This window comes from Salvelinus sp. IW2-2015, linkage group LG4q.2 (genome assembly GCF_002910315.2).
Source record: "Salvelinus sp. IW2-2015 linkage group LG4q.2, ASM291031v2, whole genome shotgun sequence".
Lineage (NCBI taxonomy): Eukaryota > Metazoa > Chordata > Actinopteri > Salmoniformes > Salmonidae > Salvelinus > Salvelinus sp. IW2-2015.
In genome coordinates this window covers 23,547,769-23,561,543 of record NC_036843.1, presented here as the reverse complement: position 1 = coordinate 23,561,543, position 13,775 = coordinate 23,547,769, and the positions used below count along the sequence as shown (strand labels likewise).

The following is a 13,775-nucleotide window of genomic DNA, read 5'->3' as shown; positions in this document are numbered from 1 at the left end:
AGAGAGAGAGAGAGAGAGAGAGAGAGAGAGAGAGAGAGAGAGAGAGAGAGAGGTGGGTGAGCAAGTGTGGGGGGAAAAAGAGAAGATCAGAGCTACGTTGATGTCAGGAGAGAAACCTGGTTATTGCTTGAAGCTATTTATCTGTTTACTCTGTTTACTCAACCTCAACCTGGTGCGATAATCACAAAACAGCCATCAAGCACAGTACTGGATGTTCAGCGAATATCAACAACGATATCACTTGTATCATGGGATGAAATGAAAGTACAATAAAGGACAGAAAAATGAAGCATTAGATTGGGCTGAGTGAGTGTTGTTGTGTCCTAGTACATGGATGCCTGTGGGCCTGCCTGAGGGTGTTGGTTGGTGAACCGGACTCCATGACGGTCTCTCAGGACATTATTACTGTAGCTTACTACTCATTCCATTCCAACAAGTAGGGGTTGTATCTATTCAGACACGCTTTGTGTTCTAAACAAACCTCCATGGGTTCAGGGTAGATACATGGTGTGTGTCACAAATGGCACCCGATTCCCTTTATAGTGCAATACTTTTGACCAGAGCCCCATAGTCAAATGTAGTACGCTGTAAAGGGGATAGGGTGCCATTTGCGACACAGCCCGTATCTCTACTCTGAACCTATGATCTGAGATTGAAGTTGATCTAAGATAGATCTAAAATGGAACACACACTGCTGGGAACTCCTTTGATGTCTGATGATGTCAAAATGGGTCACACAAATAATGGTAATGGTCAGCAAAAAGAGCAGAGACAGAGAAAAGACACTGGCAGAACTACAAAGGATTTAGGATGTAAAACTCAGAGTGGAATATCCCCAATCAGACTTGATATCAAAGACAACGCATGGTGAGGAGATAGAGAGCGTTTTTGGAGAGAGTGGTGGCGATAGAGATCCGGGGAGAGATAGAATTTGACAGAGAAGAGTATAAATAATGAGCTGAAGAGAATGAGAGATGAATGAGAAAGACTGATGTGTGTACTGTTGAAAAGAGGGGGTAGAGTTTGATAGATGGGAATTAGATTAGATAGTTTGATAGTCACATGTACAGTGTTGCAGATGTAATTACAGGGCACAGTGAAATTCTTGTGCTCCGAGCTCCAACAATGCAGTACACAGCTAAAAACAACAAATATAGAATAAAATTCTAATAATAATATATACACATTAAGGGGAGGGACAGGGGGAGGAGCTCCGAGCTCCAAAAATGTGTTCCGCGGTGGTAGAGCTGAATTTCCGTACCAGGCTGCGATGCAGCCCGACAGTATGCTCTCGATGGTGCTCCTGTAGAACACTGTGACGGCCCTCGTGGACAGGACACATTTCTTCAGCATCCTGAGATTCAAGAATCGCTGTTGTGCTTTCTTCACCACAGTGTTTGTGGGGTTAGACCATTTCAGCTCCTCAGAGATGTGTACGCTGAGGAACATGATGAGGATGGGGGCGTGCCCAGCCTGGTTCCTCCAGAAGTCCACAATCAGATCCTTTTTTTCTGACGTTAAGGGAGAGGTTGTTTACCTGGCACCATGCTGTCAGAGTGGCAACCTCCTCCCTGTAGGCCGTCTTGTTGTTGTTGGTGATCAGGCCTACTACTGTCGTGTCGTCAGCGAACTTGATGAGGGAGTTGGAACTGTGTGAGGCCACGCAGTCATGTGTACACTGCATGCACAAGTATTAGGATAATTGTATTCCACAGGATTAATTTTATTGTTGAACAAACACAATTGTAACAATGTACGCTGAGAGTCGGGAAGCAAGTTCAGGGAGGGAATACATTTAATAAATAAATGAACTTAACAAGAAACACAAACAGGGCACCGACATGAAACAGCAACAATGACAACTGGGGAAGAACCCAAAGGGAGTGACATATAAAGGGTAGGTAATCAAGGAGGTGATGGAGTCCAGATGAATGTCATTAGGCGCATAACACTGGTGACAGGTGAGAGAGAGGGAGAGAGGGAGCACACGTGACCACAATGCTCTCAGTCAATCCAAAATGTTATTCAACCTCAAACCTGTATGTTTTACAAAGGAAAGTATAAACCTGCAACGTTAAGTAGGAACTTGAGGCGAGACGGCCTCCGTCAGGGCCATCTTAGCCACGGGGATAAAAAGTTCCAGCCAGAAAATAAAACAGAGAGGAGAGTTGAGAAGAGGGGATAGAGATTTGTAGAGCGGGAGAAAGTTGGATGGACAAAGTAAACGAGAGGTGAGGGAGAAGAAGGGATAGAGATTTGTAGAGCGGGAGAAAGTTGGATGGACAAAGTAAACGAGAGGTGAGGGAGAAGAAGGGATAGAGATTTGTAGAGCAGGAGAAAGTTGGATGGACAAAGTAAACGAGAGGTGAGGGAGAAGAAGGGATAGAGATTTGTAGAGCAGGAGAAAGAGTTGGATGGACAAAGAAAAAGAGAGGTGAGGGAGAAGTAGTGAGAGAGAGAAAGATAGAGAAAGAGAGCTCCTGTTACCTCATTGACCCTCCCTGTCCTTAGCTCTCCTGTCTGTCAGTGTGTCTGTGGTCTGGCCAGTAACAGGCGTCTCTCTGTTATAATCCAGTCTGTGTTTTCACAGCTTGACACACATTACCGAACCACATCCATGTGCTGCCATCCAGATCACGTATGTTGTACCCAGGGCTTTTTTTAGCCTCATAATTTGCCTCCGACTGAGAACTGGCTGATTAAATAAATACGTTTCTGATTGAACACTGACACCCTTTCTCTCCTACTCCCCGGGTCTGTTTATTGTTTCTCCCTTTGAGGGGGCTGATGAGGTGTTATGGCTGTCTAGATGTCTAGGTCTCTCTGTGTCTCTCTCTCTCTCTCTCCCTGTGTCTCTGTCTCTCTCTCTCTCTCTCTCTCTCTCTCTCTCTCTCTCTCTCTGTGTCTCTATCTCTTTCTGGTGTGTGTGTTGTCTTCTGTCTGTCTGTCCTGTCCTGTCTGTCTGTCTGTCTGTCTGTCTGTCTGTCTGTCTGTCTGTCTGTCTGTCTGTCTGTCTGTTCTGTCTGTCTGCTTCTGTCTGTCTGTCTGTCTGCTGTCTGTCCTGTCTGTCTGTCTGTTGCTGTCCTGTCTGTCTGTCTGTCTGTCTGTCTGTCTGTCTGTCTGTCTGTCTGTCTGTCTGGTCTGTGTTTGTCGTGTGTGTGTGTGTGTGGTGTGTGTGTGTGTGTGTGTGTGTGTGTGTGGTGTGTGTGTGTGTATGTGTGTGTGTGTGTGTTGTGTGTGTGTGTGTGTGTGTGTGTGTGTGTGTGTTTGTAATAGAAATATGGTCAAACGGAAAGGTACAATGAAGCATTCATAGCTGTGACTCTCGTCAGACATAGAGAAAAATGTAATTCATATTGTTCACATCTCACAAAAGTAGCCGTGGATGGATGGATCTGATGGTAGCATGAAAACATGAGAAAGTCATAGGAGGCTGCTGAGGGGAGGACGGCTCATAATAATGAACGGAACGGAGTGAATGAAATGGCATCAACACATTGACACCATGTGTTTGATACTTTTGATACCTGCTCCAGCCATTACCATGAGCCCGTCCTCCCCAGTTAAGGTACCACCAACCTCCTGTGGAGAATGATATGGCATATAGCTACATTGGCTTTGAGTCAGAATGTAATATCATTTAAGAAGGTAATAACTTRGCCCTTTATAGACATTGAACAAAAATGTTTTATGAAGCATCATCCATATTGTTTACTTTCACAGCAGATTAATATATTTTCTGGACAGATATTTATGCCCTGATAATCAACTGTACATCTCTATGTACTCGCAGGGTCACAATGATATGTTTTACAGACTGTTCATGGCACAACACTTCAAGGGGTCAAAGGAAAGGTCTATATCCTTAAGCTTGAGTGTGTATCATGTGACTTACCATGACTCCCCCTCTCTGTAAAGAAGTGGTACAATCCTGTACACTACTGCCACCTTCATATAGCCTGTTGAACTTGCAGCACCTGACTGAATGTGTGCATATAGTCCACATAAAGTATCCACTAGGTTTAATTTCATGGTTCGCGTACAACATTTGTCCTCCTTTAAAATCTCAAACGCTGTAGTCTCTCAAATAAGAAGTGCTATATTGGTTTAGATGAAACGTGCAAAGTTGTGGCACACTTAACAAAACAAAAACATATTCTATAGAATCATTATGCTTCCCTCTTTTGAGCTAGAGAGTAAATAATCAATTTCCGTAAAATCAGACAGTGCTTTGAATATTGAAGACTGTGTTTAGAGACACTGCATTTGTTGATTTAGCAGCTGACTCCTAAAGTCTTCATTCTGTAGGCTACATAATCGCATAATAACACAGGTTACTCCAACACAACGCAAACAAAATACCATGAGCGATTTATTGTCAGTGAGGGCCTGATATGGCCCATCATCTCATTAATAACAATAACCAACAAGCAGATTTGCATATCGTTTTAATTATGGAAGTGGTCAGAGAGAGAGAGAGCAGATGTGGCATTTGGCAGTTGAATTTAGAGCCATAAAGCCCCAGATAATGTCACAATGAGGCAGTGGACACATAATACTAATGATGATATTCAAAGGCTAAAGGCCTGTGTATGTGTGTTTGAGAGAGTTATGCATGAGTGTGTATGTGCGCACACGCATGTGTGTGGTGTGTGTGTGTGCGTGCGTGCGTGTGCGTGTGTATGAATAAGTCAGATATAGTTGTTGTGGTGGGAGGCCAGAGGGAGGTGCTGATTTTGGAAGTGTCCTGCTCATTCGATTGTTCAATGGAGCAGGCCTTTTCTGAAATGCTCCTTAAATACCAGCCCATCAAATCAGGCTTGGACAGCCTGGGATACAGATGGAAGTTGGTGGCATTGATATTTGTCAGTCTCGGCTACATACAGTACATAGTCTTACAGTAGGTGGCCTTCAGATCGCAGGCTTGAAAACAACTGGCTAGGTAGTGCTCGGTTCAGCCGTTAAGGGCAGCCTAGCTGTGTGGAAGAGAGGGTGCTTTTTGTTTCCTTAAGTGTCCTTGCATCAACGACCTTTGAAATGTTTGAATCCTTTATAATGTCATGTGATTTGTGGATGCAAAATGTTAATATTTAAAATGCGTGTGTGCGTTTCTGCGTGCGTGCGGGTGTGTGTCATCTACATATGACTAATGATCACAAATTGATCAGATTGTCTGCCTTTGCATTGGTTATCCATATAGCCCATCCATTAACACCTACTCTACCCCTTTACATGCTGTCATTGTATCTGCATTGATACCAGTAATTAAAAAGCACACGTCAACCATTTACAGGCAGGGTCATGTGGGGATGTAAATTTGCCTGGCAAAGCAGCATCAAGGTCACAGGCAATAGCTGCTTCATATCTGGTACATTACATGAGTGGACAATTTACTGAAAATGACAATTACAATGCTTTTGAATTAGGATTCATGTATATTTGCCATTGGAATTGTTGATTGAGTGCCTTATCCACAAATTATACTAACACAGACAGGAATATATTATCTGCACTGTGTATTAGGATGTCCACTCTGTTGTTTTTGTGTGGAACTAAGAATGGGCCATGTGGTGCTTCTACATGGGATTCTACTGACTGAGTGTGTGAGCGGGCTGAATCAGTGCTGTGTAATGCACTGTAGGAAAAACTGGATATGGACAAATACTAAGGGAATGTATCCAAATGACTGTTTAAATACTGAGGGAATGTATTGGTCATGGAATTCTATGGTCTCCAGTACTGCAGAATGCTTCTTAAGACATGTAGGAAATACTGGTGTGTGTGTGTGTGTGGGGGGGGGGCATGTGCGGGTGTGCTGGAGTCTTGTTCTCAGCTGAATCAAACTCATCTGACCATTTTGACTTAGCTATCCATTTAAATAAATCATAACAGCATACGCTCCCATCTGAAACCGTCGTAATGAACACGTTTCATCTCAGCGGGAGACTGTCTGCCTACAGTGGTCGGGAAATGTTGTAATCCTATCCCAGTCCAACTCTTCACAAGAAACTATTAGCCACTTAAAGTTCCTGATTAGAAGGAACCCAAAATAGTCTTTCAAGACTCTTTTATTTTCATTTTGGTAAGAGTCCTTTTGAAAAATAAATTGTGTACATTCATTGTATGTGGAGCTGTGGTTCATATGTTATAGCCTCATGCAATGTAGCCCAATAACATATCAACAATGGTTAAATGAGACACATGTATCTGGTATGCAACTAGCTAATGACAGAGGAGCAACGTTGACTAGTTATTCTGTTTCACAGCCAGGCACTAATGCCTCTTGTGAGGAAGTGATGCCCACACATTCCACCACAAAGCCAGCACCTACAGTTTAACCTACAGAGGAGGCCCCTCAGCCAACTAATTCTGGGGGCTCAGTTCACAAACACAAACAGACCCCACAGAGCCTAGGACAGCAACACAATTAGATCCAATCAAATTATGAGTAAATGCTTCCTGGCCCTAAACAGAGATTACACAGTAGCAGAATACCTGACCACTGTAACTGACCAAAAATTAAGAAAATGATTGGCTATGTACTGAATCAATGAGCATAGCCTTGCTAATGAGAGAGGTCACCATAGATAGACCTGGCTCTCAAGTGAAGACATGATATGTGCCCACTGTCCACAAAAGGAGGTGGAAACAGCTGCACTTCTTAACCTCCTGCTTCATTTATGAATATATTAGAGACACATATTTCCCACAGATCACACAGACCCACACCAATTTTAAAAACAAACAAACATTGATAAAGTCCCATATCTGTTAGGAGAAATACAAACAACATTGTGAATACCACAAATAGTTATCTGTTTCTTTATCTTCCCCCACTAGTGTACTACAACGACTTGCACATTGCAAAAACACGGTAGATAGCTAAAACACTGTAGATAGCTAAAACACGGTAGATAGCTGATAATATAACACTAGAAATGTATTTATCTTTTTGAAACCGTTGCAAGTGCAATGTTTACTGTTATTTTCTGAAAGTTCTTTGTTGATGCTTTTATTTCTTCTCACTTTTGTTTATTGTTTATTTCACTTGCTGTGCCAATTTAAACAGATGCCAATAAAGCTCCTTTGCATTGAATTAGATAGCGCGAGAGAGAGAGAGAGAGAGAGAGAGAGGGAGAGAGAGAGAGAGAGAGAGAGAGAGCAGTGGCAGGGAGGAGAGATCGCTATCAGCTGAATTGATTGCAGTAAACGTCTCCCAAGGGTTTCAAGGGGAAAAGGCAATTCTTGCATTAGCAATAAACTATCCGATGTTAGTCACTGTGACTAGGAGATCGGACCTCTTTATTGGGAACAGCGCTCTGCCGCTGCATTCGGGTGTACACGGGGAAGGGGTGGGAGCCAAAAGTCCCCCGTTCTTCGCCTAATGTAATCATTTAATCTTTTGAAGGCAACGCGGAACTCGGGGGCGCCTCTGAACCAGCCCAAGAGGCAAAGGACTGCTGCTGGAGCATCGTACTGCGGATAAACTGAATCGTTGCCTGGACCCGGACCCAAGTGAACAGCATGCCCCCCACAACACCACCCACCTTCGGGGAGTCTCGGACAGAGTCACTAGGACTACGGAGTACACCCGTCAAGATGTGGAATCGCAGCGTTGCCTGAAATTGTAAAAGCCTGCCCTAGGTGTCATTTACTGGGGGATCTGACCAGGGATAGTTCACCATGCTCAATGGATATACAGTAAAACGGCTTTCAGCATCTCCGAAAAAGGTGAAGTAAGACACATTACTTTGTTGTTGCCCGTCTTACTGGTAGCCGATAGGCTATCCTATGTTTTATCGCTAACATCTGGACATGCGTTATGAAAGACATACTACGCTGTCCACTAGGTATTTAAAAGCCCTGCGATGGTAAATATACATATATATTTTAAAACTTTAAATGGGCAATCTGCAGTTGAAACAATAACAGAGTGGTACCCCGCCACTGATTTGGTAAAGAGCTGAGGGATGGATGGGGCTGGACTAAAGTCACCACTTTCAACTTCATAGACAGAGCTATGGATGCAAGGACTGACCGTCCATGATATAACAATTGTAGTTTCAACTATGTTTTGAGGCTATACATTGTTTGTTTACAATTACATTGTTTACAAGCAATATAGTAAAGCAAGCTTGTGTTTTGGTGTGGTATGACAGTTAGACTAAGGTCATGAGGCATTCATAAGTTCTATTCTTTAAGTATCAATGGGTATATATCATACATTTTTAAGTCTAAAYATTGATGTAGCAGTCGCAGATTGCTGGTTTAACTAAAATATAATTAATTGGATTTTACGCATATGTTTTACGCACACATATTATGTTTATTTCGAAATGGAAAACAAGCCTACAACACTAACTTCATATTTTCAACAAAATCAATTTATATTTTTTTATTGTATTTGAATAAGACACTGCAGGTGAGCCGTTTCAGACATTAAATATATTGGCACCGCAAGTCTCTCCCTATATTCCCTCTTTTTGCGCAGCGTTTGAAATTCACCTGCGGTCTGTGACAAATTGGTAATGATGAGAAACTTTTACCTTCGCTGCTGCTGGCGACTGTAATCAACCTTAAAATTGATGGCTATGATGGAGACATCGGCCAAGATTTTTACGGACGTTGCCGAGGCTTTACCTGTGATAAATAAATAGGTATCCAGTTAGAAACTGATGATCCATGTTTTGCAGTCTACCATTCGTTGCGGGGGAGGCACACCAGCTAACCTCCTTGTCAGACAGGCTTCTGATCCTCCTGCCCTGACAGTGTAAACACTGGAGAGTTACATTACATCATCAGATAATGTCTTAGCCATTTTGGATGACATTTGAGGAAATGACAGCCAGCCACGTGTAATATCATTACCTGCCCCCTTCATCTCTTAACTACCTTTATAATTAATTAATGTGGTCATATCTGAAGATCAGTCCGAACAGCTTTAAAAATGGATACTGTCTGAGGTTGCATAGTGGTGATATTGTCAATTATGGGAGGTGGGTTGCAAGTTTATTTGTGACTGCTTGAATACAAACTGTATTGGCCCACTTTCGTGTATTCTCTTACACTCTCTTTTATTTGCATAACAAGCTAATTAAAGATGTCAACTCTCCATTGTATGTTTTAAAGCATAATCATCATTAACTGCATATTTAGGGCATTCAACTTCACTGGAGTATTGTGTCTTGTCTTGTGACCTTGTGCATTCAGCACCTCTTCCTTCAGAGAAGTAGTAGTCCACATCGATCTTAGTTTCCCTCCGAACAGTAGACATTTGTCCAGTTTTATCTCTGTTGACAGCCCATGTTCATCATGTCCAGCTTTAGCTTCAGTTGCAAGTTGCTCTTCCCCCTCTAACGAAAACAACTGAATCACACTTTTTTTTATTTAAATAGAACTGTTTTTACTGATGGTTCTGTGTATCTCTCTCTCTCACTCTGTGTAAGAGCTGTGTTATAAAATGTCATTCTTCATGTCATGTGCATCTCTCGCTCTCTCCCTCTCTTTCTCTCTCTCTCTCTCTGTGTAAGAGCTGTGTTATAAAATGTCATTCTTCATGTCATGTGCATCTCTCTCTTTCTCTCTCTCTCTCTCTCTCTCTCTCTCTCTCTCTCTATCTCTCCCTCTCTCCCCTCTCTCTCTCGCTCTCTCTCTCTCCCTCTCTCTCTCACTCTCTCCCTCTCTTTCTCTCTCTCTCTTCCTCATTACCATTGGAGGACTGCTCTGTGCTTCCTGTGAGTGCAGTGGAGCAGAGCTCTGTCCATCACCGCGGCATTTGACAGATTAAACACCTCAATGCCCTCTACAAGTTTGAGTGCACAGAGCCAGTGATCTCTTCAGCATCACTCACTTCACGACTCAGCGCTCATAAGACATTTGCCAGCTCGTCTTTATTCCTGACTCAATTTACTTTATTTATTGATCTATTTATTCATTTATGTATGCATTTGTTTTTCTATGTATTTATTTCTCTCTCTGTGTTGATTTCATTCAGCATTTCCTGTCAGCTTCAACACATGCTGAAGTTTAAAAAAAAAGTACAACCTGCACATTGATATTGTGCAACTCCACACGATTATGTTTCCATTGTTGATTTTGACATGGATTAAACCCACAATGCTTTACTGAAATTTTCATATATACTTCATTTTTACAACTATGTAATTATGAGTTACAATACTTCTTACATTGTTCATTCTAATGTAATTACACTGTAAGAACACTGTAATGTAAGTGATATCTAATTATTTTTTACAACAAGAGCATGGTTCAACATCAACTTTTTAAAATAATATCCACTGCTGCAGTACATGTCTGGTGAGGAATATGAAATAAGAGTCAAACTCATTACCATGCACCAGTCTGTTCTCTCCAATTGACAACTCTTCACTTTGTCTTTGAGTTATTCAAATGAAAGTATTCCTTTCTGTTTATATAGAGGAAACACAAGCATTCTAAGAAAGAACAGCCCACTGATTTCTCTATTTGTCTCTTTGAAATAGGCCTCTGGATCCAAATTTCAAGTCCAACGGAGGCTGCATCAGTCTGTGCCCAGCCGTGTGTGAAGCAAAAGAGAGAAACAGCAAGAGAGAGACTGAAAGAGAGGAAGAGAAGGAGGAGGGAGGGCTCTCCAATGATAACCCTGAGTGTACGTTACACGGCTCTCTGGTAGCCACCATTTTAAATTGGCCCTCACAGAGCTCCGCAGCGGCTGACTGAGAGTGAAAATGTGATGAGCTTTTCTGTCGTCCCCATAGCGAGCGAGCGTGGATGGAGGCCGGCGAAGGAGGCGCATTGCTTAATGAGACCATTGCTCTTGTGTTGGGAGGCTTAGGACAGGCAATTACTGAGGGATTACCACCAGAGGCCTCCTCCAGCAGTGCTGCTGCCGCCGCTCCGACACTGCTTCCTGCTGGGGCAGGGAACTAAGCAGACACAGCTTGTTACAGAACATTTTTTCCTCTTTGGATTTTTATTGTTTTTGTTCCTTTTTTTGTTGTGGTGGTTGTTTGTTGGAATTTGTAGTTTTTCTTACGACAAATCGTCTGTATGTCATATTGTTAATAATGGAGCTCCATCAGTCAGGGCGTGTGTGGAATAAGGACTGGGTCTCTTTCCTCAGGCCGTGGATACCCATACTGCTGGGCCTGCACATGCAGTTCTCCCGGGCGTCCGGGTCCAGCTGCCCAGAGGAGTGCCGCTGTGACAGGACCTTTGTTTACTGCAATGAGAGGAGCCTGACCTCGGTGCCTCTAGGGATCGGAGAGGGCTACAAGACCCTCTACCTCCACAACAATCAGATAAACAACGCCGGCTTCCCCTTGGAGTTTCACCACGTAGCCTCCGTGGAGAATGTCTATCTCTACGGCAACCAGCTTGACGAGTTCCCCATCAACCTGCCCAAGAATGTTCGGGTGCTGCACCTGCAGGAGAACAATATCCAGACCATCTCCCGGACCGCACTGGCCCAGCTGCTGTGGCTGGAGGAGCTACATCTGGACGATAACTCCATCTCCACGGTTGGGGTGGAAGAAGGGGCGTTCAGAGAGGCCATCAGCCTCAAGATGCTCTTCCTTACAAAGAATCACCTGAGCAGCGTTCCTATTGGTTTACCGGAAGATCTCAAAGAGCTGCGATTGGACGAGAACCGGATCGCGGTTATCGCAGAGGAGGCGTTCAGGAATGTAACGAGGTTAGAGCGCCTCCTGCTGGATGGGAACCTGCTGACAGACGAAGGTGTGGCGCCTGGAACCTTCCAGGACCTGGTAATGCTCCGGGAGCTGTCGCTGGCACGAAACTCCCTCACCTACCCGCCCCCGCTGCTCCCGGGGGACGTTCTGGTGAAGCTGAACTTTCAGGATAATCAGATGAATGAGATCCCTGTGACGTCCTTCGAGGGACTGAGAAGGCTAGAGAGGCTGGATATTTCCAACAACCAGCTGCAGTCCCTGACACAGGGGGTCTTTGAGGGCCTCGTCAGCCTCAGACAGCTCACTGTTCGGAACAACCTTTGGCTGTGTGACTGCAGCATTAACTGGGTCATACTGTGGTTAAAGTCCCTGCCAACCTCCCTCAACGTGCGCGGCTTCATGTGCCAGAAGCCTGAGAGGGTCCGTGGCATGGTAATCAGAGAGCTGAACACTGAGCTGATCCAGTGCCCTCACAGCACCACGACTGCCCCGCCGCCCATCAACCTGCCCCCCACCTCACCAGGCCTCACCTCCCGCTCCCCTCCCTCCTCGACAGACTCCCCATCAGACATGCACTCCCTCTCTCCCCCCTCCAAGCTCCCCTCCTCACCCACACATCACCCCCCTCTCTTCTCCTCGTCCCCTCCCAGAGACGGGGAACAGAGGACTAACCTGCCACCCCTGGACCCAGAGCGGGAGAACCTGCAAATCAAGTTCACCATACTCAACGGTTCAGCCATCCACGTCAGCTGGGTGGCCTCCTTCCCTGTCACAGCCTACAAGGTCACCTGGGCCAAGATGGGTCCCAGCCTGTCTGGAGACACGGTCCGGGATAGGATGGTGGGAGGGGAACACCGGGGCATACGGTTGGCCAACCTCGAGCCTAAATCCACCTACCGGATCTGTGTCATCCCCTTAGACGCGTTCAATAKCTACCGGCCCAAGGATGATACAGTGTGTTCAGAGGCTGTGACTAAGCCGGTCTCCTATGGTCCAGATAATAATAAAGGTCCATTGTGGCCGGAGCAGGCCACCCAGCAGGACCCCAGCTCTCCCTTCCTCCTGGCTGGCCTCATTGGAGGCGCTGTGATTGTTGTCCTGGTGCTTCTCCTCAGCATATTCTGCTGGCACATGCACAAGAAGGACCGGTCGTCCTCGACCAATTGGAAATACAACAAGGGCAGGAGAAAAGATGACTATGGAGAGGCAGGGACCAAAAAGGATAACTCTATACTGGAAATGACTGAGACCAGCTTCCAGATAGTGTCCCTGAACAACGAGCAGCTCCTGAAGGGAGACTACCGCATACAGCCCATGTATACCCCTAATGGGGGCATAGGCTTCAGAGACTTCCCTGTGGGGAACAATAGCACAGTATACTGCAAGAACAATGTTCAAGCAGACACAGACTTTTGCCGTGCATGATGGTTTTGCACAACAGAGTGTTATAGAACCCCCTTTGTATTAACACATACACTTAACTACATACAGTACCCTGTACAGTATATATTTCATAGACCCCTGTGTCTACAATGTAATTTATACACCAGCTGGACTATAATGTTGAATTCAGCTACCTTTTATATTCCCTTAGTTAAAATGCTAATTGATTTATAAGTTATTGGTTTCTTGAAGTTGTGTTACTCGGTTCTGTGCAGACAGATTTGTCCAATCAGAGTTCTCTCATCATTTTATATAAAGTTTGGTTCTGATTTGAGCTCCATAACCGCTGGGCCATTTTATATTCAGTTTGGTTCTGATTTGAGCTCCATAACCGCTGGGCCATTTTATATTNATTTGAGCTCCATAACCGCTGGGCCATTTTATATTCAGTTTGGTTCTGATTTGAGCTCCATAACCGCTGGGCCATTTTATATTCAGTTTGGTTCTTATTTGAGCTCCATAACCACTGGGCCATTTTATATTCAGTTTTGTTCTGATTTGAGCTCCATAACCACTGGGCCATTTTGAAGTTATGTGATAGCCAGACAGTGTACTCATTGCTACAAAATTTGCCTCGCCAGTGATGAATCTAACAAGCACAGTGTCCATAACAGATATGGCTATCCCATGTTTTCGCAATGG

The 13,775-nt window shown here is 44.3% G+C and overlaps 1 protein-coding gene across 3 annotated transcripts in view; it reads left to right on the top strand.

The window, feature by feature from the left end:
- Window positions 1–13,484, top strand: part of LOC111963486 (leucine-rich repeat transmembrane protein FLRT2-like) — a 45,624-nt gene extending 32,140 nt beyond the window's left edge. The window contains exons 1-3 of one of the 3 annotated variants that reach the window (XM_023986961.2): window positions 7,148–7,731; window positions 10,503–10,648; window positions 10,758–13,484. In XM_023986961.2, coding sequence (XP_023842729.1) covers window positions 11,067–13,115 — 2,049 coding nt within the window. In that variant the 5' untranslated portion in view covers window positions 7,148–7,731; window positions 10,503–10,648; window positions 10,758–11,066 and the 3' untranslated portion in view covers window positions 13,116–13,484. Of the gene's footprint in view, window positions 1–7,147; window positions 7,732–10,502 lie in introns of those variants that run through there. The other 2 variants (XM_023986960.2, XM_023986962.2) reach the window with 2 other exon arrangements.
- The last annotated feature ends 291 nt before the right edge of the window (window positions 13,485–13,775 follow it).